The 27459-nt window shown below is 36.3% G+C and overlaps 1 protein-coding gene across 2 annotated transcripts in view; it reads left to right on the forward strand.

The window, feature by feature from the left end:
* SLC2A13 (solute carrier family 2 member 13) overlaps positions 1-27459 on the forward strand; it is a 458725-nt gene that overhangs the window by 343420 nt on the left and 87846 nt on the right. For both annotated transcript variants that reach the window (XM_060113252.1, XM_060113251.1), the window contains one exon: positions 26132-26257. In XM_060113252.1, the coding sequence (XP_059969235.1) occupies positions 26132-26257 (126 nt within the window). The remainder of the gene's footprint in view (positions 1-26131; positions 26258-27459) is intronic.

Below are 27459 nucleotides of genomic sequence, written 5' to 3' on the forward strand. Positions count from 1 at the left end.
TATGTTCTAAAGGAGATTGAAAGGTGTCTTAAAAGAAGTTACCCTTAGCGTAGACTATTTCTGGATGTAGTGATCTTTATTTTCTTTAGACATATCACCTCAACTGCTAGAAAGATGACAGACCATTGCTAGAATTCTGCATGCTCTAATTTTGTTTTTCTTGACAGATATTTTAAGTTAAATGTTTTTTTAACACAGTTACCTCTAACAAATTATTTAAAAATTACTATTGTTTGAGCAACTTAGAATACCCTCTAGATCTGGTGTCTGATTTATATGCAGCAGTTTAGATTCAGAATAAGATTGATACACTGTCAAGTCAACAAAGGCAGAAAGTCAGCCAGAGAATATGAAAAAAAAATTTTATGAAGTTCTGATATAGGAAAGGAATAACTAACTTTCTAATGATTTCCATAATGAAATAGTTTTCCTGACATCGACTTTTAAAGTTTAAATAAAAATATTTATTGCCATAGTATAATTCATTGTACAGCAATTTATGATCATCAATCTATTAATCCTCCTGATCCATCTAAGTTATTATCATCTACCTACCAATATAGGTAAGTGACAATAAGATACTATCACCTACCAATATAAGATAAAGTTGTAGTAGAGTGAGAGAAGTGGTACAACCTAATTTTATTCTTATCACAAAAATGGGCAGCAATTTTTGAAAACAGAACCAAATTTTAGATGTCCTCTGGGAGTCACTGAGTATGCAAAACACTTATTTCTTGTGTGCTTTCTTTCAGAGTAACATATTAGGCTTTGTGAGAATTTGATAACATGTATTTATAGTCTGAGTGATTTTATAAAATATATCTGCAGTCCCCTTACTGATTTTGTTGTTGTTAAAACTACCTATACACATTTCCCATTTCTTTACAATAAACATGAAACATACAATATACAACATATATGAAAGTTGTTAAGAGAGTAAATCCTGAGTTCTCATCACAAGAAAAAGATTTATTTTCTTTCTTTAATTTTATATCTATATGAGATGATGGATATTCACTAAACTTGCTGTGATACTCATTTCATGAGGTATATAAGTCAAATCATTATATTTGTAAACCTTAAACTACACAATGCTTTATGTCAGTTATATCTCAATAAGACTGGAAGAAAAATAAAAATTAAAAAGGAGATAAACATGAAACAGTCACGTTCGCCTGACCTTAGGATGAGTAATGTTCATGCTATAAGTATAGGTGGTATGTTTTCCTCTTGGAATGATCCATATAAGAAAATTGAACAAAGAAAACAGATTTAAAGGGAGAGATGGTTTAGTATCTATCTTTTTTTTAACATCTTTATTGGAGTATAATTGCTTTACAATGGTGTGTTAGTTTCTGCCTTATAACAAAGGAGAGATGGTTTAGTATCTATCTTTTTTTAAAATTTTATTTATTTTATTTATTTATTTTTGGCTGTATTGGTTCTTCGTTGCTGCGTGCAGGCTTTCTCTAGTTGTGTCGATGGGCTTCTCAGTGCTGTGGCTTCTCTTGTGGAGCATGGGCTCTAGGCGCACAGGCTTCAGTAGTTGTGGTGCATGGGCTCAGTAGCTGTGCCTTGCGGGCCCTAGAGTGCAGGCTCAGTAGTTGTAGCGCCTGGGCTTAGTTGCTCTGCAGCATGTGGGATCTTCCCGGACCAGGGCTCTAACCTGTGTCCCCTGCATTGGCAGGCAGATTCTTAACCACTGCGCCACCAGGGAAGCCCTATCTTTTTTTTTGTTTAACATCTTTATTGGAGTATAATTGCTTTTCAATGGTGTGTGAGTTTCTGCTTTATAACAAAGTGAATCAGCTATACATATACATATATCCCCATATCTCTTCCCTCTTGCGTCTCTCTCCCTCCCACCCACCCTATCCGACCCCTCTAGGTGGTCACAAAGCACCGAGCTGATCTCCCTGTGCTAAGTGGCTGCTTCCCACTAGCTATCGGTTTTACATTTGGTAGTGTATATATATCCATACCACTCTCTCACTTTGTCCCAGCTTACCCTTCCCCCTCCTCGTATCTTAAGAGCATTGTATACTATTGGTGCGAGTGTAAATTTTTCTCCATTTTGGAAATTAATATACTTTCACCTAATAAAACTTAAATACATAGGCCCCTCTATTCAGCACCTCCACTTGTAGAAATCTGTATTCTACAGTGACTAGTATGTAATGCATTCTGACTAGAGTAAAGTAGATTAGAAGATTTAAGAAAGTGGCTGGTTCAGGAACAATGGTTGTTCTTTATGTTAATTAAATAAATATTGATTGTGTGGCATCACCAGGTAGGTTAGAACCAAAAATATTGTAGGTTGGGGCTCACTAATGACTTTGGACCCAAGACATTGACTACCCTAAATAATTTCTAATAAGAACTTACCCTTTTTAGAATTTTTAATTTTTTAATTGATGATATTTTGTTCCAAGTCCTGGTTAGATTTTGTGAACCAAATGTATTAAAGAACACCTTTCAGATCCACTTTCTTGTAGCTAAAGCTGTGTACAGTCACAGGGTGCCAACTAAGGCTAGAAGAAATAACTCTAGTGGGGGTATCATCTGAATCATATATCCGTATAAGAATACACATGCATACTCTTAATATGGCCTTAAGCTCCATGCTCTCAAATTACTAATAAACATATTTTCTTATGAGAGCTATCCAAGCTTTGAGGATTCAAACGTTTCCTATGTAACACTTCCCTCGAATCTTTGACTTTTTATTATTTGTAAGTATGATCTCATTATATTCAAACCCTTCAAAGTAAACATGTATCTTAAAGTATACAGCTGTAGAATTGCAAGGTACTCTTGTCCTAGGGCTTTCATCACATTGCCACTAATTCATTTATTCATGTATGCATGCATTTAAAAAATATTTTGGAGCACCTATTCATAGGATTATAATAAAGATGAATTAATATATGGAAAGCACCTAAAACAGCACTCAGCACATAATAAGCACTCAATAAATATTATAGCCATTGTTATCATCCATAAAACCTATAATAGGAGATGAGATTGTGATGATGGATAGAAATCTTTCCCATCTTTTGAAGAAGAGGAGTTTTAAGCAGTATTAAGTAGTGTTTTAATTTTAAGCAGTTTTAAGTCGTGACTTGACCAGATTTTCTACTCTAAACTTTCTCTCTGGGGCACAGTGAGCACATGTTGATATAGGCAGACTGATTATTAGAATTGTCTATGAGAGAGATTGATAATTGCCTGGACTATGAAGGTGATACTCAAGATAAATAGGTAGACAGATTCTAGATATATCTAAGAGAGAAAATCAACAGAAATTAAAAATAAGTAATTGATTAACTGTGAGCATCCAGGTAGAATAGATCATGGAAATGAGTTGGGGTAATTGAAGGAGAAATTGACTAAAGGGACTGTGCCTCTAATTCACTGCTCTTTTTGCTATTAATATTTTTCATTTGAGAGTCTTACCCAGAACCATCTGAGGAGGTACTTAAAGCTACCCGTCCCTCACTCCCACAGATCTGCCTCACCAGGACAGTGGAGAGTAGGTGATTCCAGTACATCATTCATTAAGAACCACTGCCATATGCTTCAGTATTTTTTTAATTATTTATTTTATTTTAATTTTGGCTATGTTGGGTCTTCGTTGCTGTGCACGGGCATTCTCTACTTGCAGCGAGCGCGGGCTACTCTTCGTTGCAATGCGCGGGCTTCTCATTGTGGTGGCTTCTTGTTGCAGAGCATGGGCTCTAAGCACATGGGCTTCAGTAGTTGTGGCTTGTGGGTTCTAGAGCACAGGCTCAGTAGTCGTGGCGCACGGGCTTAGTTGCTCCACGGCATGTGGGTTCTTCCTGGACCAGGGCTCAAACCCATGGCCCTTGCATTGGCAGGTGGATTCTTAACCACTGCACCACCAGGGAAGCCTGCTTCAGTATTTTTTTAACTGCATAACTGCCAGCTTTCTTTCTTTCCTTTTTTTTTTCTTCTTGAACATTATTAAACCAAGAGTACAAAAATAATCAATGTGGCTCTTTTGCTATAGAGTAATATTTTCATATTTCCCTCTCTAAATGAAGTTTCCAAATATCCAAGTTGACAAACCGTTCCTTCATCTATAGACCTCCCTATGGTGGTGACACTAGTTTTGAGAAACTGTATATGCCTAACTAATTATAATTAGTCTCTTCAAAGTTCATTTACAATAAAAAATAATTTTGTATTCACTACACTTTTCTTCTCCTTTTGCCAACCTTGTGTGATTGAGCACATGTCATTGGCATTAGCACTATGAGACTGTTAGATTCAATCATAAAACTCTTATATGACCTTAGAAATGTGCAGAAACCCTATTACCCCCCTTTTTTTTTTCAGTATTTGGAATCCTGCTGACTGATAATGTGTTTGTTTCTAATAATTCTTAGCAACTTGACAATGAATATAGTATTATACTGTGAATGAAACTTTTACTTTTGTTGAATTTTGTTTTCTAAAACTTATTGATTTCCTTTAAAAATAACATATTTTAATTTTTTTGGCCTGATGGTACAGGCTAATAGGCCTTGAGGTTAATATTAATAAAACTATGGAAGAAAATATGCTATATCTGTTGAATAATATCCACAGACTTAAGATAAAGATAAACGTAATTAAATTAGTTGAAAGGGAAAATGAGATTTGAAACAAAAAGCCCACATAACCTTATCATGTACCTTTATCTCCATCCAAATAATTGTACATGTTTTTTGCTAGCACTTAAATACCCAGTACCGAATTTGATATCTGGAGAGGAGGATGGTGGAAATTGACCACTTATGGGACATATTCATTGAGTTCCTCATGACCTTTTTATCTTGATGCCTGGGCTTTTGGCCGAGGACCAGCCAAGCCCCCACAGTGGCAAGATCCCCTACTCAAACCTTATTTTCCACAGTCAAGAAGTGCTTTTCGGGAAGCCTTAAAGACAAAAAAGAAGGCGTTTTATTTTAGGTTTGCAAAGAGTGGGGGAAGAGCATTCCTGTCCCCAGGAAGAGGGGACATCATGTGTACAAGCCCTAAGCATGAGCAAGAGAACAGCACAAAGATAGACTGGATGGCAGGCCAGTGACAGACCACACTGGGACCCTCATAAGCCATGAGAATTTTAGACAGCATCAGAATACTGAGAAGCCTTTAAAGAATGATAAGATAAGAATGATTTAATCAGATTTGTGTTTCTAAAAGATCACTCTGGCTGCTTAGGAGAATTGATTAGAGCAGGACAAAGGGCAGTGAAGGGAGATCAGATAAAAGAAATCAGTAGCCTAGGTAAGAAAATAATGCAGCCTTGACAGTGGCAGTGGAGACTCAAGAGATATTTTGGAGGGGGGTAACAGGGCTGGGTGATTGGATGAATGACATACAAGAACAGATGCTTTACATGTGGTTAGGATGGTACTTATGTAACAGGAGTCTGGGGCTCTGAAATCTCACTGTAGCTCACTTCTTAGAACACAATTTCAAGATATAAACCAGGAGAGCCTTTCCCTTGCTTTCCAGTTAAGTACAGCAGTCCCATAATAAGAACAGTGTTTTCTGTCACTTATACTTTTATTTGAAATATCATTTTTACTCCCTCTTAAACTCAAAAGACTTTTGAGAAAAGCTCTTCTGAACTTATCCATTTAGGTCTGAAGTAACACAAAGAGGTAAAGGGGAAAATGTGTATCTCTGAAACTCAAGGAGTTTTATTCTCATTCTAGAGCTCTAATCATTACAATGAGTAAATAAAATCAACCTGGAATTTTGTTCACATTTCAAGTCAATCCACTCTAGAATATCATCCCTATTTTGTCCTATATTTTAAAAAGGAATACATTATCCAGTCCTGTGACAGTGTTCTTGACAGTGAAATAGAGGATTCTATCATTTTTGGAAGGTAAACTTTGAAAATTTGTTTTAAACTGTGTAGGGGTACTTAATTTATAGTGATTGATACTCAAATCTCAGCATATCTTGAGCATGCCATATTATTAAGTAGCTGATAATACAAATCAGTCCTTTATTCCCCTGCTTTTCACTTGATACATCTAGAGTAACTGGCATTTTTCTCCATGTGCATCTAAATTGCATAGTTACCAGTTTTTGTGGAAACCTGTTACTACTTGGCAATTAACATTGATCATTATGTGAATTCTATGGTAATTTCATCATAGAACAAAATTTTTTGAAATGATGTTATACATTACAACCAACTTGCCGGTAGATAATAAAGTTTCCACCCTTCACAGAGGTTAAAAATGTACTGCTCATTTTTATAATTATCAATGAATCATAAAGTCATTGCCAGTAGCCCAGATGAGGGTCAGAATTTAATTTTTTAAGCTTCTTATTCCCCTTTCTTTTGTTTGATTTTGATTTTTATGTGATAAATGCATGCTGATTAGTCTTATCAAATCAGGAATAAAAATTATTTCATTGAGAGAACTTATTAGCATTTTCTAGTTCATTCATTTTGAAAGCAAAGGAAATCTTTATTTTATTTAAATTGATTAGTATTTATATGATGCTTAACTTTGTGGGACCTAAATATTTAGTTCTTCCTAATTTTTAATTTTTATCATTGTGAAATTGATTTGTGACTATGTCAGTTAGCTATCTTCACAGAATTTTAGTGTAAAATAATAAACGTTTGAAATTTAAGATAGTAATTTATCCCTCAAAACAATAAATCCCTCAAATCTTGGCCCATGTAATCAAATTCAGCAAGAAAGTATATTATCCTTACTCATATATGCTATACAATTGTGCATTGTATTATAGAAAAACCACAAGTAAATGAACGTATAAATTCTTGGCAGTTAACACGTACTAATGTTTACACAGTTATAACTCTTTGTTAACTTTATTTTCATCTTCATATTATATAAGTATATAACGTATGTGTGTGATGGCTTGCTATAAATTATAAAAATAAACTTCAGAAATCTAAACAGGCTAAATTTAATATTACTGCTTTTCGTCTTGCAAATGCGTGTACCAAAGTGGTCTTACATTCTTATGCAAACTGAGAGTGCCATTTTCAGTTCAATTGCAGAAGAATTACAAGAGGGGTTAGAGAGTTGTACCTTTTTAATATCTATTCTACTAATGTCTGTAGGCCACCTTATTTTACTTAATCCCTAGATTGTTGAAAAATATATCACTGCAGTAGAGGAGCTCAGTATTATAAAGAGCCATTCATCTAATTATGTTTTAAAGTAATAACTCCTTATTATAGAAGGCTTCGCAGAGCTGGGCAGTGAGGAACTGGTTGGAGTTAGATGGAATAAGCAGAGGAAGACAGCATCCCAGACAGAGGAAATAGCGTGTGTACAGAAACAGGAGAAAGCTTAACATTTTCTAGAAACTATAAGTACAGGGTATTCTCTAGTTTCAGATACTCGATTTCACAAAATTCATATTTTCCATTTCATTGAACTATGTGCCTTATATGCCTAATTTTTTGGAGATGTTCTGTGGAACAGTAATTTTAATTTCTGGTATGGGAGCACTGCCAGTAAGAGAAAAGGCTAAGCCATGGAAGGGGGTCCTGAAGGTTCTTAAAAGTGCTTATGCTGAGCTTAGCAGAGCTGCATCAGCCCAACTCAGAGGATCTACAACTGTCTCCTGTCCCTTTCCCTTTCTTTTCCAAGCAGAGGGGCTCACTTGCCAGTCAGGGTCAGCATCACCAGTGAGCATCAGTTCCCAGCGCCTGGCCCAATCACCCTCCCATCCCCTGCCTCTATTAGACAGTTAGGCATATGGCGAGCTTTACCAGGGTCACCTGAGTTTGTAGAGGAGAACAGCCAAGGCCTCGCCCCCATGGTGGTCTCTGCTGCTGAGGCTGGGGAGGATAGTGAGGATAGAGACTCCCCACTCCCCAACCCCCAGCAGCCTTGACAACACCTGCTCCAGGTGTCTGTCACAGGCTAGTTCAGAAGTTCAAAGAGCAGGGGCTTTCCAACTGTCTTTCCCAGCCCTGTGGCAGAGAGGCAGAGGCCTGGAAAGGAGACACTTCCTAGAGAAGGCTCTATGGTAGTTCTTCTGTAGCAGATACCTCTCATACTTTCAGATGCTGAATTTCAGACAAATTTTCAGAAATGAGATGCTGCCTATAATTCCATTCAGGAAGCATGTGGTGATCTCTAAACAGAAGTAGGAAATGGCAAGAAATAAAACCTGAAGAGACTGTTGGGAATTTAAATTATAAGAAGTCATATGTAAAAAATCTACAAACAATAAATGCTGAAGAGGGTGTGGAGAAAAGAGAACCCTCTTGCACTGTTGGTGGGAATGTAAATTGATACAGCCACTATGGAGAACAGTACGGAGGTTCTTTAAAAAACTAAAAATAGAACTACCATATGACCCAGCAATCCCATTACTGGGCATATACCCTAAGAAAACCATAATTCAAAAAGTCATGTACCACAATGTTCATTGCAGCTCTATTTATGATAGCCAGGACATGGAAGCAACTTAATTGTCCATCGACAGATGAATGGATAAAGAAGATGTGGCACATATATACAATGGAATATTACTCAGCCATAAAAAGAAACAAAATTGAGTTATTTGTAATGAGGTGGATGGACCTAGAGTCTGTCATACAGAGTGAAGTAAGTCAGAAAGAGAAAAACAAATACCGTATGCTAACACATATATATGGAATCTAAAAAAAAAAAAAATGTTCATGAAGAATCTAGGGGCAGGATGGGAATAAAGAAGTAGACCTACTAGAGAATGGACTTGAGGACACGGGGAGGGGGAAGGGTAAGCTGGGAGAAAGTGAGAAAGTGACATGGATATATATACACTACCAAATGTAAAACCGATAGCTAGTGGGAAGCAGCCAGATATCACAGGGAGATCAGCTCCATGCTTTGTGACCACCTAGAGGGGTGGGATAGGGAGGGTGGGAGGGAGGGAGATGCAAGAGGGAAGAGATATGGGGATATATTTATATGTATAGCTGATTCACTTTGTTATAAAGCAGAAACTAACACACCATTGTAAAGCAATTATACTCCAATAAAGATTTAAAAAGAAAAAAAATTCATTTAAGACGTTTTCTGTGGAAACAAAAGTCATGTATAAAGGTAATAAGGATTTTGGACTCTCTCATTGAAAAACAATTATGTGAAGCTATTAAGAATATTATTATCAGATATGTGTTTAACAGAGGCCACTCTGGCAGCAAAGTGGAGATGGCAGAGGAGCAAACCTTTGGGTCTAAATTGAGACCTGAAGTGAAGGGATGGGCTCTTGTCAGGTCTTGGTGACTGGAATGACTTATTATTTACAAGTTAATGTTAATGTTACTTAACTGCCCAGTTTTTGTGGCTTGTCTTCCCAAATGGAAATTTGTAACTTGAAAGGAGGAATTATGTTTCCTGTTTTTTCTCATTTTTTCTTGTTTTTTTTCCTCTCTGCTTTCTTCTTTATATACCTAGCAGCTAACATCATGTCTTATATAATGTATTTGTTTACTGATTTAGCCAAGTATTAAGACTGATGTGTGCATGATGTTGACATGTATTTTTCCTCTGTAACTGTAATAATTACATAAACTGATGTGAAATTCAATAAGAAATTTTTCCATCAGTCTTATGCCTACCTCAGCTAATTCAAGGTTTTCAAACAAGTCCGTTGCAGTACTCTAAACTGCTCCTCAGGCCTGGTGATAGCACTGATAATGCTTCATTTCTGTTTGATTGGATTCTTGCACTGAGCTTTCAGCACTTGTCTATTTTGTCCTGATAAACTCAATTTGAGTTGAGTTATCAAGGAAGATGTGGAAAGACACAAGAATCTATAGATTTTAAACTGCAGGTCTAAAATAAATTTATATATATATTACCATTATGTTAATTATATATTGATATATTAATAACAAAACAGAAGAAAAATACCCCTCTGAGAGAATTTAAAAAATAAAAAAGTAAACAGAGCTTTGAAGTCTAACCAGGAAAGAAAAGAGGGGAATGGCCATATAATTCTGAAAGTTAGGGTCTACAAGATCTTTGAGGATTAAAATATTAAAAGATAAAGGCAACAAATTGAACATACAGTAGAAAAAGCTAAGAAATTTACACATAAATGAAACTCAAATAAATATGAATCTTTGAGGCTCCAAGAGGGACACACATGGTAATTATTCTGTCAGAGAGAAATCAGAGCAACAGAAATTGTAGCACTAAAAAAGAAGCTTAATTGCTCCATTACCCTATAAGGAAGAGTCACAAAGGAACAATTTACCATCTCAGAGAGGTGCTGAAGTAAGATAGATGCAGGCATAAGCACCTCAAAAAGCAGAGTCACAAAGCAAAATAACCATGACAAGCTAGAGCACTCACTGCCCTCATCGTCACCAAGCTGGAGTCTCACAGATAAGAGGCCAGCCACGAAGGCTTAGCCATTCTGGGGTGAGTGCAATTAACTGGGTGAAGCATTAACTCTTAGAGACTTTTAGGTCACCTTTCTTGGTGTCCAAGTAACTTGAAGGAACCAGCATACTTGGTAAATGCCCCATTCACCACTAGACATTGACTGCATCACTGAGAAGATCCAGAATTACAAATATGCAATTATAGGTACACAGAGACACTGTTAGGGATTTTTTCCCACTTTTTATTCTTTCATTTGGACTCCATTACTGACCATTTACCAACTGTTGTGCCAGCTGTTAAGAAAACAAAACATGAAATATAGCCCCTTGTCAGGAGTTGGCAATATCTTAGAATGGCTTTTATTTCCATTTTGAACACATACTCAAGTCTCATGTCTTCAAAGATGTTGCGACTTGGGTAGAAGCTGATATTTCAGAATATAAATATAGAAATTAGCAAAAATATGTTTTAAGCAGTTGAATAAATATTTTTCTATCAGTGAGGAATTGTCTTTGGCTGTGGATAACAGAAGAACCCAAAATAACTCTTAAACAAGAAAGGAGTTTCTTTCTTGCTCATGTAAGATAAATTCAAAGACAGGGATTTTGGAATCATTATGCTATACCTAGTGTCATCAGGGATCCAGGCACCTGTCTTTTTGCTGTACCCATATAAGTTCTTCACAAGTTCATGAGGAAGGTCCAGGATGGCTGCAGGAGCACCACAATCATGTCTGTGACACAGGCCAGAAGGAGAAAATGTGGAAGGAGCAATGCTTCCTGGCTGAATCAGCTCCCTTTGAACTGAAGCCTTCCTGAAATCCCACACAGTACTTCTCACAAGTCAGAATTAGTCCCTTGGTCATATCTAGTTTTAATGGAAACTGGGAAATGTATTCTTTTATTTGGTGGTTGGGAGAGGAAGGGGCAGGGGGCACAGTGTTCCCAGTTAAGAATCAGAATTGTCTTACAAAGGAGGAAGCAAAGAAGGAATCTAGGGATAGAACACTAACAATCTTTGACACAACAGTACTAGAGTTAACTTTATGGGACATGTATAAGTGGTTCTGCTTGACAGCAGGAAGGATGAATTAACTGGTTAAATAGGTCTCTAGCTACTTACTTTTTTTGGTTTCGTTCTCTTTATAGTGACTAGAAGTCTAAGGTCAGCTTTGTAGGTGGCAAGAAATACAGCCACATTAGATAATGTACCTCCAGCTTTGCAAGGGAGAAAGAATCATTACAGTCTCTTCATTTATTGCATTTCTTTTGGCCTTGTAAACCAGTGAAATAGCTGCTCTTTGTTGTGCAGTTTGCTCATCAATTCAAAAGGAGTAGTCATGTCAGTTACCATTTATCATATAGTCACGATGTGCCAACTGCTGTGCTAAGGCTTACGTGGATTCTGTCTTTTATCCTTCAGCAAAACTGAGGTAGATGGTATTATTTCCCCCATGTTACCAATGACACTGAGGCTTAAATAAGTTGAGTGAAGAAGTTTAGATCATATGGCTTAGCAGACAGTAAAACTAGCTTTAAGTAAGAGTCCAGCTAGCACTACACTCATCATTCTGAAATTTACCAGTTAAGCAACAGGATGCTTCTACTGACAGGTGTTACACACTCTTTGGGAAGTGGACAGTAATTCCTGATGATCAAAAGCCAGTAGGTCTAAAAGTACCTATGTTGGTGTATTTTCACTCATTCAGTGTAAATGAGATTCTTTCTCTAAGAAACCATTTTTGTGAGTGGTAGTCTATTTGGGACTTAAAGAAGATTTATTTTTATTTTGTTCATTTATTTTCATTTACATGTATTTACTCTGCTTAGAAAATTCTTTTCCTGCTGTTAACAGTATCATCATAGAACATCTTTGCTATAAAAGCAAGTGCTTAACATAAAGTGAAATCATTCTAAACTATTTTAAATGATTCACTACCTTTGGTTTCCTTAGAGCAGAGTGACCTTAACCACATAGTTTTGAATTTGAGTATCTGATGCAAGTTTTTTTTGTTTTTTTTTTTGTTGTTGTTAAATGTATTTTTTAATAACATTATCCTCTTCTCTTAATTTTATCTTTTTTTACAACTTTATTGGAGTATAATTGCTTCACAATGGTGTATTAGTTTCTGCTTTATAACAAAGTGAATCAGTTATACATATACATCTGTTCCCATATCCCTTCCCTCTTGCGTCTCCCTCCCTCCCACCCTGATGCAAGTTTAATTGTAGTTTTTATTTTGTTTAGTTGATTTGCAGTGAGTGTTGATTTTTAGGCCTCTGTTACACAGATAAATATGGAGAAAGTAATTTAAGAAAAGAAGCAAAGAGATGAGATGCACTCACAAAGAAATACCCTTTGGGCAAATTAGACTGTACCTATACACTCAGATGAGAAAAAAAAAAAAAAAAACATGAAAGCTGTTCTATTCTTATCTTCCTTCTTTAGTTATGGAGAGATGTATGATATGTGTGAATCTGAATATCTTCCTTAGAGAAGAAGAATCATTGTGTGCTGGTATTAGTATTTTGACCCAACCCCTGACATCACTTTACTTGCTCCTATTGTTTTCATCCACTTTGAATTCTTTTTATTTTGTAAAATGCTGTCAGTGAGGCAGGTTCTAGTTTGAAAGAGCACATGATCACACTAGAGTTGCAGGCATCAAAGGACATAATCATGTCCAGAGAGATGACGTCCAGTCCACTTCATTTCATCTCCATCAAGCAGCGCAGCTTCCAAATCAAGCATCATTCTGGGGCTTCAGGGCTGATTGTTTCTCTCACTCTCCAAGTAAAACTCACTTTGTCCTTCACTTTCAAACATACATTTCCTATGAAAATCAAAAAGTCCTCCAAGTAACCATGGAAGAGCTGATAAGCAAAGCCAAATAAACCAAAATGTATTTTACCTCTTGATTTTGTTTTCTCTGTGTGAAGCACTTGCCAATATGTTAAACATAGTGCCAGGTGTTGTAGGGTTTGATGAAAAATATAAAACAGGCTTGATCACCAAGTTTCTTTCTTGCTGCATAAGGAGATACCTGGGTAATACTTAAAATAGAATTGTGAATTATCAAAGAAAAAGAATAAACAAAAATGGGTCCCCCAAAGAGAGGCAGTTTTAAGAAGTGTTTGCACAGATGGATAAAAAAAATATTGTCATTTTAAAACAACCTATTTTTTCGTGTTGACCTAAAGAAAATATATGAAAGTCAATATAACCATGTATTCACAAAGAATGAAGATACTATACTATATATTCACATTTCAATTTTTATACTCCAAACAGTAAAAGTTAACAAGAGACCTAGACCTTGAAATATTGGAAAGTTCTCAATAAGTAGAAGAGCTAGTGTTAGGAGCACGATGCAGAAACCAGCAACTCATATCTGGTGGTGTGATTAGTTAAATGCATATCGCAGGAGTGTGTTATACAGCTTTTTAGGGACAGTGTTTATACAAATACAATCACAAATACATAAAATAAGGCTTATATAAAAGTCTTCAAATGGTAATCATGAGCCCCAAACAAAACTGTGTTCTTACATTATTTTTATTTATTATTATTTTAGTAAAACTATGTGACTTACATATAAAGTATCTGTCAACAAAATAGTGATCAGTTTGTAAGTCTTCAATAAAATCATGTGTCAATAATCATATTACTGTAGCTGATAACCAGGATGATACATAAATAATTTCAGCTGTTATAGCAGTCAGGCTAGGAAAGGCATTACCTTATAACACGCACACAAAAAAGAAAAACACCAAAATATTAGTGGTTTAAAGCAACAAAGGCTCTGCTCATGTCTCAGGAACCTAGGCTAATGGAAGTTCCAACATTTTATGATGCCACCTCTTACCTCAAGGCTTTAGGATTCATCACAGAGATAAATAGTGACCTACCACTAGTACTTACTCACAATATATGACCACAGCTAGTCACTTGGCTGCTCCTAACTTCAAGAGGGCAGGGAATTATAATCCTCCATAAACCTTGAAATGGAGGGCAACTAGCCATTGGTGAACATTACTTGTATCTTCCCACAATTTATTTTGCTGCTTTTATTGGCCAAGATTCCCTATCATTTCTGCGGAAAGGCGTAAAGAATTTTCTTTCTGCTGATTGATAGCACTGTTATCTTGAAAACATCTTCTTTTTTGGTGGTACGCATTAAAAATGCCAAAATTCTTCAGTTGACTACTGCTCTGGAAAAAATGATGACATTCAAGACTATGCCTGTACCAGTACAATTGGTTGAAGATTAAATTTCAAAACGTGAAACATGTTTGACATGCATGAAACAGTTTGTCAGTTTTTCAAAGCATTAAACATAGAGTTACCTACCATGGGACCCAGCAATTCCACTCCTAGGCATATACTCAAAAGAATTTTTTTAAACATTCACATAAAACCTTGTACACAAATGTTTCTAGCAGCATTATTCATAATAGCCAAAAAGTAGAAATAACCCAATTGTTCCATCAACTGATGAATGGATAAGCAAAATATGATATATCCACACAATGAAATATTACACAGCTATAGAAAAGAATGAAGTACTAAAATTTGGATGAACCTTGAAAACATCATATTAAATGAAAGAAGCCAGAAACAGAAGACCACATATTATATGATTCCATTTATATACAGAAATCTGTTGAGACATGCAGTAGTTTAGTGGTTGCCATGAAATGGTGAGGGGTAGAAATTGGGAGATATGAGGTTTATTTTGGGTGTTGGAAATTTTCTGGAATTGGATAGTGGTGATGGTTGCACAACTCTGATATAATAAAAATTGCTGAATTGTAAGCTCTAAAATGGTTAAAATAGTAAATTTTATATTATGTGAGTTTTTTCTCAATAAAGGATTTTAATTTTAAAAAAAGTATGGGGCTTCCCTGGTGGCGCAGTGGTTGAGAGTCCGACTGCCGATGCAGGGGACACGGGTTCGTGCCCCGGTCCGGGAAGATACCACATGCCGCAGAGCGGCTAGGCCCGTGAGCCATGGCCGCGGAGCCTGTGCGTCCAGAGCCTGTGCTCTGCAACAGGAGAGGCCACAACAGTGAGAGGCCCTCATACCGGGAAAAAAAAAAAAAAAAAAGTATGTGCCATAGTGGTCACCACTTTTCCAAATTGTGTTGACCTCTCTGCCTTCATTTTCCTAGGAGTGTAACCACTGCTTTATATGCTCTCTACACAAGACAACAGAAGATTCCAAATCATCTATGCTAAATAAGTATTTATTTTATCTATCACAATGTCAGTATCTTCAATATGCTAATCAATTTTCTCACAAGGATAACTTTAAATTTCAACAAATTAAAGGCTGAGTAGAGTAAAAATTGCGTTTGGAGTCAGAGAAACTGCATTAGGGACATGAGCAAGTCTTGCTTCTCTGAGCTTTGGTTTTCTCATCTGTAAAGTAGGAATTTTAATGCATACCTCACCAACTTGTTGGAAAGACCAGATGACACAGTGTATGTGAAAGTGCTTTGTAAAGTTTACACTGCTATAGAAGCTGTAGTTATTCTTTTTTTTCCAATTTTAATTTTAGCATATTTCCTTTAAAACTTTTAGCCTATTTCACTTTAAATAAACTTATAAAAATCTGGGCATTTGGAGTCAATACACTTAGGTCTGAATTCCGGCTCTGCCACATTTTAGCTCTGTGACCTTGCTTAGATAGCTTAATCTCTCTAAATGTCAGGTTTCTCATCTACCAAAAAAGAAAGTAAAGCGTCTCTCATAAAGCCCATGTAAGGATTAACTAAGCACATGTACAGTGTTCTGCATGTGGTGAGCTCTGTTTATAGCACCACAATAAAACGCACCCTCCACAATTCTCTTCAAATCTACAAATGCTAATCGACTTGGTCTGTTGGCAAATCTAAAAATCCCAATCGCTTAATGTTTCTTCTAATATTTTTCTGTTTCATCAAAAATGAATAACAGGGCTTCCCTGGTGGCGCAGTGGTTGAGAGTCCGCCTGCCGATGCAGGAGACACGGGTTCGTGCCCTGGTCCGGGAAGATCCCACATGCCGCAGAGCGGCTGGGCCCTTGAGCCATGGCCGCTGAGCCTGCGCGTCCAGAGCCTGTGCTCCACAACGGGAGAGGCCACAACAGTGAGAGGCCCTCGTAACGCAAAAAAAAGAAAAGAAAAAAAAAAAAGGAATAACATGTACTGTCACCAGAGAAGATTGATTACTCTTTTTTTCCTTTGAAGGTGACATGTTGCACACTAATTAGATTGTATTTGGGTGCCTATGTGTTGATTACAAAATAGTATTGTAAATCTGATTTTACTCTCAACTTATAGACTGAAAAATTTGTATTTAAATGCGTGTGCATATATATATATACACACACACACACATGCAGATTTACTTACATAAATACACTAAATACATAAATACACATATGTACATATATAAACACATGCATATACATGTCATCTTATATTTGCAAAGTTGCAACTGAGGGTTTTGTTTTTAAGTTCCTACTTTTGTTTTTAAATTCCTACTTTACAGATGAGAAAACCAAAGCTCAGAAAAGCAAGACTTGCTCATGTCCCTACTGCAGTTTCTCTGACTCCAAATGCAATTTTTACTCTACTTAGCCTTTAATTTGTTGAAATTTAAAGTTATCCTTGTGAGAAAATTGATTAGCATATTGAAGATACTGACCAAAGGTTCATGTAGTATAATAGGAAAGCACTTAGCCCTATTGAAGGTGACAGGCTTGGCAGATAGAGCTCTCTTCTTTTACCTCCCTCCGCTTTAGAGAGTTTATTGGTGTACTTTTCTGAGATAAAATGGGAGAACAATTCCAAGAGTTCATAAAAGAAGGTTAGACAATCAGTGACTAGAAATTAGAGCCTAAAGTACTAGTAAAAATTAAAAAAAAAAGAAACCCACTCTGACAAATCAGCTAAACTTTCCTTATTTAATAGCACCAAAGAGCAAGAGCCTGTGCTTGCTTTTAATCAGCAAGCCTCACTGCTATGAATTACTTTTTGCCTCTAACTCAGGAATCCACTGCATTTTCAACCTCAGTTTCTAAGGGGAAGTGATGAGAAATATGACTGTGTTCCAAAAGGTTGCAGCAAATTATATGTGGATTTGATCTGAGAGCCATGAATTGTAAGGAACAATTCGCAGCTTGATTTCAAGCTTCAATCCTATGATCTCATGGACCAAGGTATGGTGAATGAGATATAACTTCTCTAATGGAACTGCAGGGAGAACTACCAAATCTGTTGTCAATATCAGTGACATTCATTCATCCCTTTATTTATACAGCAGGTATTTACTAAACACTTATCTATCAGGCAACATGGAAATCACTAGGAATAAAAGATGTACAAGACAAAAATCTCTACCTTGAAAAGGTCACAGTGCATTAAGGGAAGGCAAACATATCACAAACCCTTAGAGAAATGGTGGGATGGGCAGTAATAATAATAGACTGTTGTGATCCTCTGATAACATAGTGATACATCTAATTCTGCTGTGGTCTGAGTTTCACAGAGGAGGTGATGCCAAATATGAGTCTCGAGGCAAATGTGTAGGAAAACAAAGGTGGAAAGTAATAGTCCAGACAGAGAAAACATTATGAGGAAAAACATAAGAACATGTCATATTCTGAATCCTGCAGTTTGTATGGAATGACTACAACCTGTGACATCTATGGAGAAATAGCACAAAAGATTGACAAGAAGGGACTAGATCGTGCCATAATAAGATTGGTCTTCATCCTATAGACAATGGAAAGTTATTGCAGGATTTAAACAATAGAGAGTTCAGATCAGGTTAGATTTAGGAAAATGTACAAGATGAAGTGGAAGGAGTCTAGAAGCAGGAAGACTCAGTAGAAGACTATTGGAAGAGTTTAGGTGAGAGGTGGCAAGTTCAAATCAAAGTCCAGGTGAGAAGTGGTAAGAATGGAGCGTAGAGAAACTACACATGCTTTGGAGATAGACTTGATGGAGTTGTAACTATGTAAATGTGAGTGGTCTCAGATCATGCTCAGGTTATTAAATTGTGAGACACAGAAGAGCAGTAGGAAAGCTTTGAGGGGAAAGTCAAAGATGGAGCTTTAGGTACTTGTGAACATTCAGAAAATTGGGCTATGGAAATATGGGTCTGGCACTTAGGGAGGAGAAACAAACTAGAGAAATAGGTCATGGAGTCTCTGTGTATCACTGATAATAATGGTTGTGTATGGCTGATGTTTCCCAGCAAAAGTTATACAGAGTAATGAAAGAAGATTGCCAAGAACAGAACCAAGGAGAAAGAAAAGATGCATCATTCTGAGAGGTGAAAGAAACATAAAGGGCATGGTGTCAATGAATGAGAACATTTTAGGAAAGAAGGAAAATGTTTAGGAAATTTTATCATAGAATAAGTTTAGTAAAGAAAAACACCCAGAGTTAACAATGAGAAGATCACCAGCAATCTCTGTTAGGGCAGTTTTCATGAAGTGGTGAGGCATGACTTACTCATAAAATCAGCACCAATAGTCCCTAGCTTTTTAAATTAATTTCCAATGATTTACTTAAGTCCCCCAGAATTTCTTATTTTTTAAAAAATTCTCACATGTTCCCTACTTTCAGAGTCCAAATGGGGAGAGGGAGTCCCCTGACATCTACAGTCTGGCTGAGAAAGAAGGCAGGAGTCCTGGAGTTCTCTTTGCAGAACTCGTGTGGAAATCTGGCCCTGCAGAGAGCTACAAGCAAGGCAAGCTGTCCCCCCAGTGAGAGTATACTGGATTCCAGGTTGCCTGCTTGAAGGCAGTGGGGACAGTTAGGAGTAAGGAAGGCATAGTAAAGAGTAGAGAAAATTTAGAATAGCTGTCTGGGAAACAGAGTGACATAATTACACAAAGTAGGATGTTAAATTCATGCATAAGGAATGAATGAGTGAACAGTTACCCACAGAGAATGAACGTGGACCTGTGGCAATGGATTGTCCTAACACCTGCATTTACCACAACTGATTTTTTTTTTTAACTTAAGCCATGCCAAGACAGGCATTTTAAGACCACTCTTCTTAATGTTCTATCTCATTGGATTTAATGAGACATACTTAAAAACAAATGGACTGTTTTCTATAGGGCCAGATTCACACTCGACTTCACAGAGTAGAAACTTTAAATGTTTGAAATTAACCCAAATCAATTTTTAAAAGATTTTCTCAGGAGAGAGAAGAGGGCACATTTGGTTAAGACCCTGAGTGCCACGTGAAACATGTAAAAGATTGACTGAATGAAAATAGGCCATCCTTTCTCTCCCTTAGACACTAAGCCACCTTTTATTCTACTCCTTTTTACTTTAATTGGAAATATTTAAAAATTTTAGAACCAGTTTTTTTCTGAATATCTGAATACTTATTTTTCTCCCTTTCTAAAAAGAAATGTCAGAGATTAAAAAGTTAAATCTTCCTTCTTTGAAACTAGAAAGAAAAGAACTGTTTGGTTCTAACTGTAGTTATTGTCTGAATTATATATTTTCCAGTTTCCTAGTAGAGTTTCTAGTATGCTCTGCTAGCTTCCCCAGCAGTTTCAACCCCTAGTAGAACATTGGCTTTTGTATAATCTCCCCAATTGAAAGTATCCACAGTCAAGAACAACAGCATGCATTCTGGGCACACTGATTTACCACAATTTCCCTCTAAATATCATAATGTCCTTTTACTATGAAATTTTGCAGGCTATGATGTAAAAGAGAGCCCTCTCTCTGTGTGGCTCTTTTCTTGGGGCTTCAAGGAAATTGGCCCTTGCAGCTGGTGTTTCTGAAAGTGAGTTATCAAAATTACTAACCAGTTCCATTTAGGTTGTGGATTAAATGTTTGCAAATGGCAGCTTTAGCCTCTGGCAATTTAAAAACTGGGCTTAGCTTAAAGTGCCATCTGACACTAGGTTTTACCTTCTTTTAATTTCATTCCAAAAAATGACTCAGATATTCACTCCAAGCTACCCACCCCCCAAAATTATTTTCTATTAATGGGCAGAAACAGATTAATGAACCTACAGTGTGCCTTGATTTATAGAGCTACCATGCTTTGATTCATTCAATAAACATGCATTGGGTATCTAGCCTACAGTGGGGTGCTGCATTTGCAGAGTTCGTAAGCATGGCCTTTTCCCTCAGGTCCTTGCAAACCAGTCAGTAAAAAACGTTGTAAGTTCTACAATAGAGGTGTGCACAGAGCAGAGAGGAGGGCCATCACCATCAACTGTACTATATACTGACTTGTCTGAAGTTTAAAATATTTTGTATCAAAAGAGAGGGATCCCCATTTTATGTAATTAATTCAGCAATTCCTTTGATAAAACATAGCCCTTTTGTAAATGCTTTCTTAATTCGTTTCCTTTGTAACTTTAGAATTTCTTAAAGTAAGGCACACTTATAATTTCTGCTCTTGAAATAAGTATGTAAGAGTAAATATTTGTGAGATGTTACAGCATCCTAATATGTTTTACACTATTAAAGTTTGTGTGAATTTAGAGTGAGAGTATATGTATTTCTTTTTCTTTCATGTAGAATCTTGCAACTGGGTGGGTTCTTAGAGATCATGTGCTCTTGGGATGGAAAACTTGAAGTCCAAAATTTGGAACTCACCAGGTCATACTGTGAGAGAGGACAAATAGGGCCTAATATGCCAGTCTGCTTTTCACAAAAAAAAATTTTAATCTATGCTTAGAATGTTCTTATGAGCATTGATTTAGTAAAAATATATTTAAATTCTCAAATTTTATATTAGAAAATCTCATGTAAATTTATCAGGTCATGTTCAAGAAAGCCTTAAAGAGCAAATCATGAATAAAAAATAGCCACTTCTAGAAGTTGTTCCTTTTTTCAACACTATTTGTTAAAGCCACAGTTATGATATATGCTCTCTGTAAAAGGTCAATTAGCAGATTCCCCAGGATATTTAAGTTTTGTGTTATCTTCTAAATGTCAAGTTGAGGTTAGAAATGTTACATTTGGGAGAATCTTGCCATAAAATAGTCCAAATGATGAAAAACAAATATTCCAGGTCAAGGATAAGGGAGTGGTGGGGAATCATACTTTGCCTTCAGAAGCCTGAGAGGCTCCAAGGCCAGATCAGTTAGCCAATCAGTTCCCAACAGTGGCCCACTCCCTGAGATGGCAAGGAAATTGAACTCTTTTTAATAGTTGGCCTCTTTTCACTGACCAACTCCTATGAACTGGTGTGAAGTAGTACAAAAGACAGTTTTTGAGAAAGGCCAGAGCCTGCACATAAACTATGGGGTATGTTCTAGGAGAGGTCTGAAAGTATAAAGGGAAGAAAATAACCAATGGGACAAAGTGTTGGTCCTAGTGAAGACCAAGGGGAATAAGATTAAAAGCTCTGATAGAAGGATGACCTTTGAACAATTCTTTTTCAGAGCCTGGAGGAAAACAGGCGAGGATAGATGTGGCTATAGATATCTTTGTTCATGTCTGAGTTTAAAGTTGAAAAAGTTCATTCCTAATCTCTTCAGTTTTCACTGGGAAGCAAGGCAAGGCCATTTTCAAAAATATTTGTAGGAGGGAATAAGGACTGGGATTGTAGGAGTGTTGTGGGCATTTGGGATATCAGTTGTGGGAGTGGGGAAAATCACTGATTAGGGACAGGTAAAAGTTTCCTCCCAGCAGTGAGGATCCAGCTGCAGTTGAATACTGTGATTGTGGAGTTTCACCAATATGCCTGGTTATGTTAATTCTCCACCAGTAAAGAGCAACTTAGATGTAGAAAGTAAAAACATAGAAAGAAACAAACATAAAAGTTTATAGGTTGACTTTATAGGAGAACATAAATACAAAAACACTGAGGGTCTGGTGAAAGTGGTTGAAGTTGTTTACCATGAAAGTCTGACAGAAAAGGATGCAAAGCCATGAAGTTAGTGAAGCATCAGGAAAAAAGGAGTGTGGAGGATCTCTGAGACAGAACAGTTATCCTAGGAGTAAGGAAGTAAGAGATCTTGAAGGAAAGGAGTAAGCAATCTGTGTATGTGATTAAGATCAGGGATCAGCAGACTTCCTTTAAAGGGTAAGATAGTAAATGTCTGTGGCTTTGCAGGCCATATGGATTCTGTTAGACTTCTCAACTCTGCCCTTGAAGTTGAAGGTATTCATAGATAAGTAAACAAATGGGCATGGCTATGTTTCAGTAAAACTTTATTTACGAAAATGAGGTGTGGCCTGTATTTGTCTCAAGGGCTATAGTTTGCTGACCCCTCTTCAAGATAATGACAATTACCAGGATGTGGAGGAAGTTAAGTGGAGGTGAAGGCTGTTAGAAACCAAGGGGCCAAGATGCTTTAAGATTAGTATATTGAATATAAACCATCTAGATCTAACAGATGTCTAGAGAACACTTCACCCAACAACAACAGAATAACACATTCTTCATAAATGTACAAGGAACATTCTCCAGGACAGATCATATGCTAGGCCACAAAACGAGCCTTGGTAAATTTTTAAAGGATTGAAATAATACAGAGTATGTTCTCTGATCACAGTGGAGTGAAATTAGAAATCACAAATCACTAACAAAGAAATCTGGGAAATTCACAAGTATATGAAAATTAAATAATGCACTCCTCAATTGCTAATGGATCAAAGGAGAAATCACAAGGGAAATTACAAAATACTTTGAGATGAATGAAAATGAAGACATAACACACCAAATATGGGATGCAATTAAAGCAATGCTTGGGGGAAATTTATAGCTATAAATGCCTACATTAAAAGGAGAAAAATGTCACAATCAAAAACCTAATATTTTATCTTAAGAGAAAGAAGGAGCAATAATCAGGTCTGAGATGGCCTGAGGAGATGGAATGGGATGAAATCCCAGATAGAGAAGTTGACCTTAGCTGAGAAGAATGGCTTCTCTTCGTAACTGGAGCATAGAAAAGTAGAATGGTTTATATATTTGCTATAACATTATAAATTTCCCATCTTTACCACTTTCATCTGTTTTCTCTGTAAAGCTGAAGTTGAGGTCATTTGCAGAGAGTAAAGGCAAATGGAGTATTGGAGATTTGAGGAATAGGTTTTGTGTAGAATGGTTAAAATAGTCCTCCTATAGAGTTGACAAGAGAAAACTATTGAGAATTTCAGGCTGTTGAGGATCTTTTTGAGGCTGGTAGTAGTGTGTTACAGAGGAACTACTGATCTGCCGTGTTGTGTAATTCCTTCAACTGCATTTGGGTAGGTGGGTGAAGGCACAGAAAAGGCAAATGTTTGTGTTCATATACAGCTAGATGGGTGAAATGGGAAGATAAATAGGCAGGGAAATTTAAGATGTTGAAATGATGGGTCATGGTCAATAAGCTAATTAAGGACAGAACTAAAGAAAGGAAAAAGCTAAGGAATAGGGAGCAAATAGATCACTTAACTGGAGGTCACCAGGAGGTCTAATACACAAATCGGCTTCATGAGGGCAAAGAAACTGTTTTGTTCACTAATGACTCCCAGCCCCTGGAATAGCGCCTGGCACAGAGTAAGTGTAAAGTATTTGTATTTGTTGAATGAATGATCATGGCAGAGCAGGGATCATTTAGGAAGAGAGCTGGAAGAATGGCAGGTTGTGGTCAGAGTTGGATGCTTGAATGGTGATAGAGAGGCGGAGCATTATGGGTAACACCTTGTATGTCTGACATGCACATACAGTAGGTTCTTGGTAACTATTAGCCTTTATCATTAAGTTTTTTGGCCTTTTATAGGAAATAAGTATTTTTTGAGAAATTAAGTAGAGAGTCATTTCTCTACAAATGGATGAATTGACATTTCCCAAATAAGTATCATTTAAAGCCATTGAAACAATCAAAGTTGTTAATTCTACATAATATGGGCAGAATAAAACAACAAACAAACAAATAAATAAACAAACAAAATACTAGTAGGAATGATCTTCCTTTCCAAATTAGCCTAGACTAGTTCTCAAAGCCAGAAGCTCGGAGTACTTCTTATGCTTTCTATTGTTTTATTTTGCTTATCGCAAGTGTGGGAAATTTTAGATTCACAATACTGTATCACCTTTCTAAAGTGTATTGATTTTTTGGTAGACTTTGAAAGACCTCTTTTTTTGCTTTTAGGATAAGGTTGAAGTCTCATTAAAAATAGACTATTTGCAAAGGAAATGTTTACAGACAGAGGCTGAAATGGCAATAATCTAATTTTTAAACAATGCCAGTTTTTTTCCATTTAGCTAAATGTATCAAAGAAGTATTTTGGTTTTGAGGATTCATGTCTTCTTTGGCTAACTTGTGGTAATTCTTACCCTATTTCTCTCCCACACCCCACTGTGTAATTACTTGTACACAGTAGATATTAATAAGTCTGTATTGACTGTTCTTTAATTATGTATGGAGTTCATTCAGGTTTTTTCTGTGAGATGTTATGGAAAAACCCGAACGAACTTTTTGGCCAACCCAAGAACAAGCCGTTCTCTGAAATGCCCTTCTCTCTACCTCTTTGCTGGATAAATTTCTATTATGATCCAGTTCAAATATCGTCTCTGAAATTATCCCCCACTCTTACAGGTGAATAATCAGGTCTCTGTCCTTAGAGTAGTTCTTAACTGTTTTCTATCATATTACCATTATTTACTAGTTCTATCAAGGAGCAGGGACTTTAGCTTATTCATCTTAGGGTCTCCATACCTTGTGTGTGCCTGCTATGTATAAAGTGCTCCAGGTTTGTCTGGCAAGTAGTATGACAGTGAGAAAACTCATTCTACAAGCACGCTGTAGGCTTATGTTGGAAAACCCTGCCCTCTAAAGGATTTTGCCTCTTTAAAATTTTCCTGCATTTAGGATACTGCTGTTAAGTGAGCAATGATTAATTGGTTATGGCTCTGTAATCCAATCAATGGATGTAATTAACTTAGAGAAAAGTTAGCCTTTTTCCCTACACCAACTTTTTTTTCTTTTCTCTTTAAAAAAAATTTTAGGGACTTCCCTGGTGGTCCAATGGTTAAGACTCTGTGCTCCCAATGCAGGGTCCTGGGTTTGATCCCTGGTTGGGGAACTGAGATCTCACATGCCACATGGTGCAGCCTAAAAAATAAAAAAAAAAATTATACAATTTTGAAAGGTTACAACTTCTTTTAATTAAGCATACAACATAGTTGATTTTCAATATATATTTATTAAAAATACAGATGTCCACCAAGATGTTAATGGTGACCATTATTTGGGTGGTGGCATTTTTATTTTTTAACTTTTTTCTCTAGATATAATTTTTTTCGTTCTTTGAATTTTCTATTTCATGATATATATTGGGGGAAATTCCATTTTTTAGAAGATATGGTACATGATGGAGACATTTAAGAGAAATAAATGCTTTGGTACAGTTTGGAACCAGGCAGCTGGTTCAAGATGGACCAGTCCATGCTCCAGTAACAAATTGCAGTGGCTTAGGAAAACAAAAGTATATTTGCTGTAGGTAGACAGGGGTTCTTCTACATCCAATATTGCACATCCAATCCTCCATCTCAAAGTAGTTTCCAAAGTTGCTGCAACCAAAGGATGGAGAGATGGAAGAGACCAGCCAGCTCTCACCTGCCTCAGCACATGTCATTTGCCATGGCCAAAACAAGTGCCATGGCCCCAAGCTTACTGCAAAGTAAAGTGGAAAATGCAGGGGAGCACATATTGTGTACTGACTGAGCAGCAGTTGTCTCTGAACATGACTACAACTCGTTTCATTTTACAGTTACTGTAATGAATGTATGTTGGATCCAGACTGCGGTTTCTGCTATAAGATGAATAAATCAACCGTCAGTGACTCCTCCTGTGTTCCAGTTAATAAAGCATCTACAAATGAGGCAGCCTGGGGCAGGTATGTAGCTCAGTATATACCATAAGACTATACAATAAAATTTCATAATGAGTCTTATTTTTAAACTTACAGAATGACTGCACTTACAGTAAATTACTCTACTTCTTTTAAATTGGTCTTCTTTTAAAGAATCTTTGAAACTGGTCTTTATAACTGCATTACTTTGCAGCATATTCTGATGAGTGTGGGTAGACAACATTGCAACTGTATGTTCCACAAACTTAGAATGTAAACTCTAGCCTAGACTTCAGGAAATCCAAATTTCAGACCCAGCGTTGTCCTAATAAGCTACAGGACTTTGGATATTGAGGCAGGTATTTCTAAATATTGCCAAGGCAGTTTCTCCTGCTGGGTACTTTTAAATTATACTAATAATTTCCAAACTCCCAAACTTAAGTGAAAGACAGAAAATTGTCAAGTCAAAATGAATTACTATCACTTTAAATTCTTTTATTCTTTTAGTACTTTCCTGGAAGTCAGAGAAATTAAACAAAATAAGGATAAAGTTGGTAATTATAGGCAAGTATGAGAAAGTATAAACCTTTCTCTTTTTGACAGATCATATTGGTTTATAGTAGGCACATAAAAGGAATATTAGTATAGAACAAATATGAACTAATATTCATATTCATGGACACAAAAACATGTAAGTATTATTTGACATGGCTTTAACCTCTTTTGTGTTTTAAATTCTCATAAAAAGAATAGCATCCTCTCATTCTGTCTCCTAATACTGATGAAAGCAATGAAATCTGTAATAAAGTGCTTGTATCTCCTAGGAGCCATGAAGTATAATATGTCATTATTAATCATTATGCTGTTGTCATTAATCATTTTATTAGGAATTACTCCAAAGGAGTAGAAATAAATTATATGGTAGTTGAGTGAAAATCCAGACCACATTTTAAATACACTGATTAAAAAGAAATATGTAAAAGAAATGCAATTATTACTTAAAATGAAAACATGAAAGAGCTTCTTTTAAAAACACCCTGTGCATACTTTTCATCAGTCAAGCTTTATTAGGAAGTTAATTGATTAAATATTTTTAGATGTAATAGTTTACAGCATTAATCCTTAAGATTTTTTCAATAGAAAAAACCTGAAAGCTACTAGTCAAGAATTATGAACATTATGAAATCTGTGTATGTAGTTTCCTGTATTTCATAGAATTAATTTACAAACTTAAGAGAAATGTCTAC

Source organism: Mesoplodon densirostris, chromosome 11, assembly GCF_025265405.1.
Source record: "Mesoplodon densirostris isolate mMesDen1 chromosome 11, mMesDen1 primary haplotype, whole genome shotgun sequence".
Lineage (NCBI taxonomy): Eukaryota > Metazoa > Chordata > Mammalia > Artiodactyla > Ziphiidae > Mesoplodon > Mesoplodon densirostris.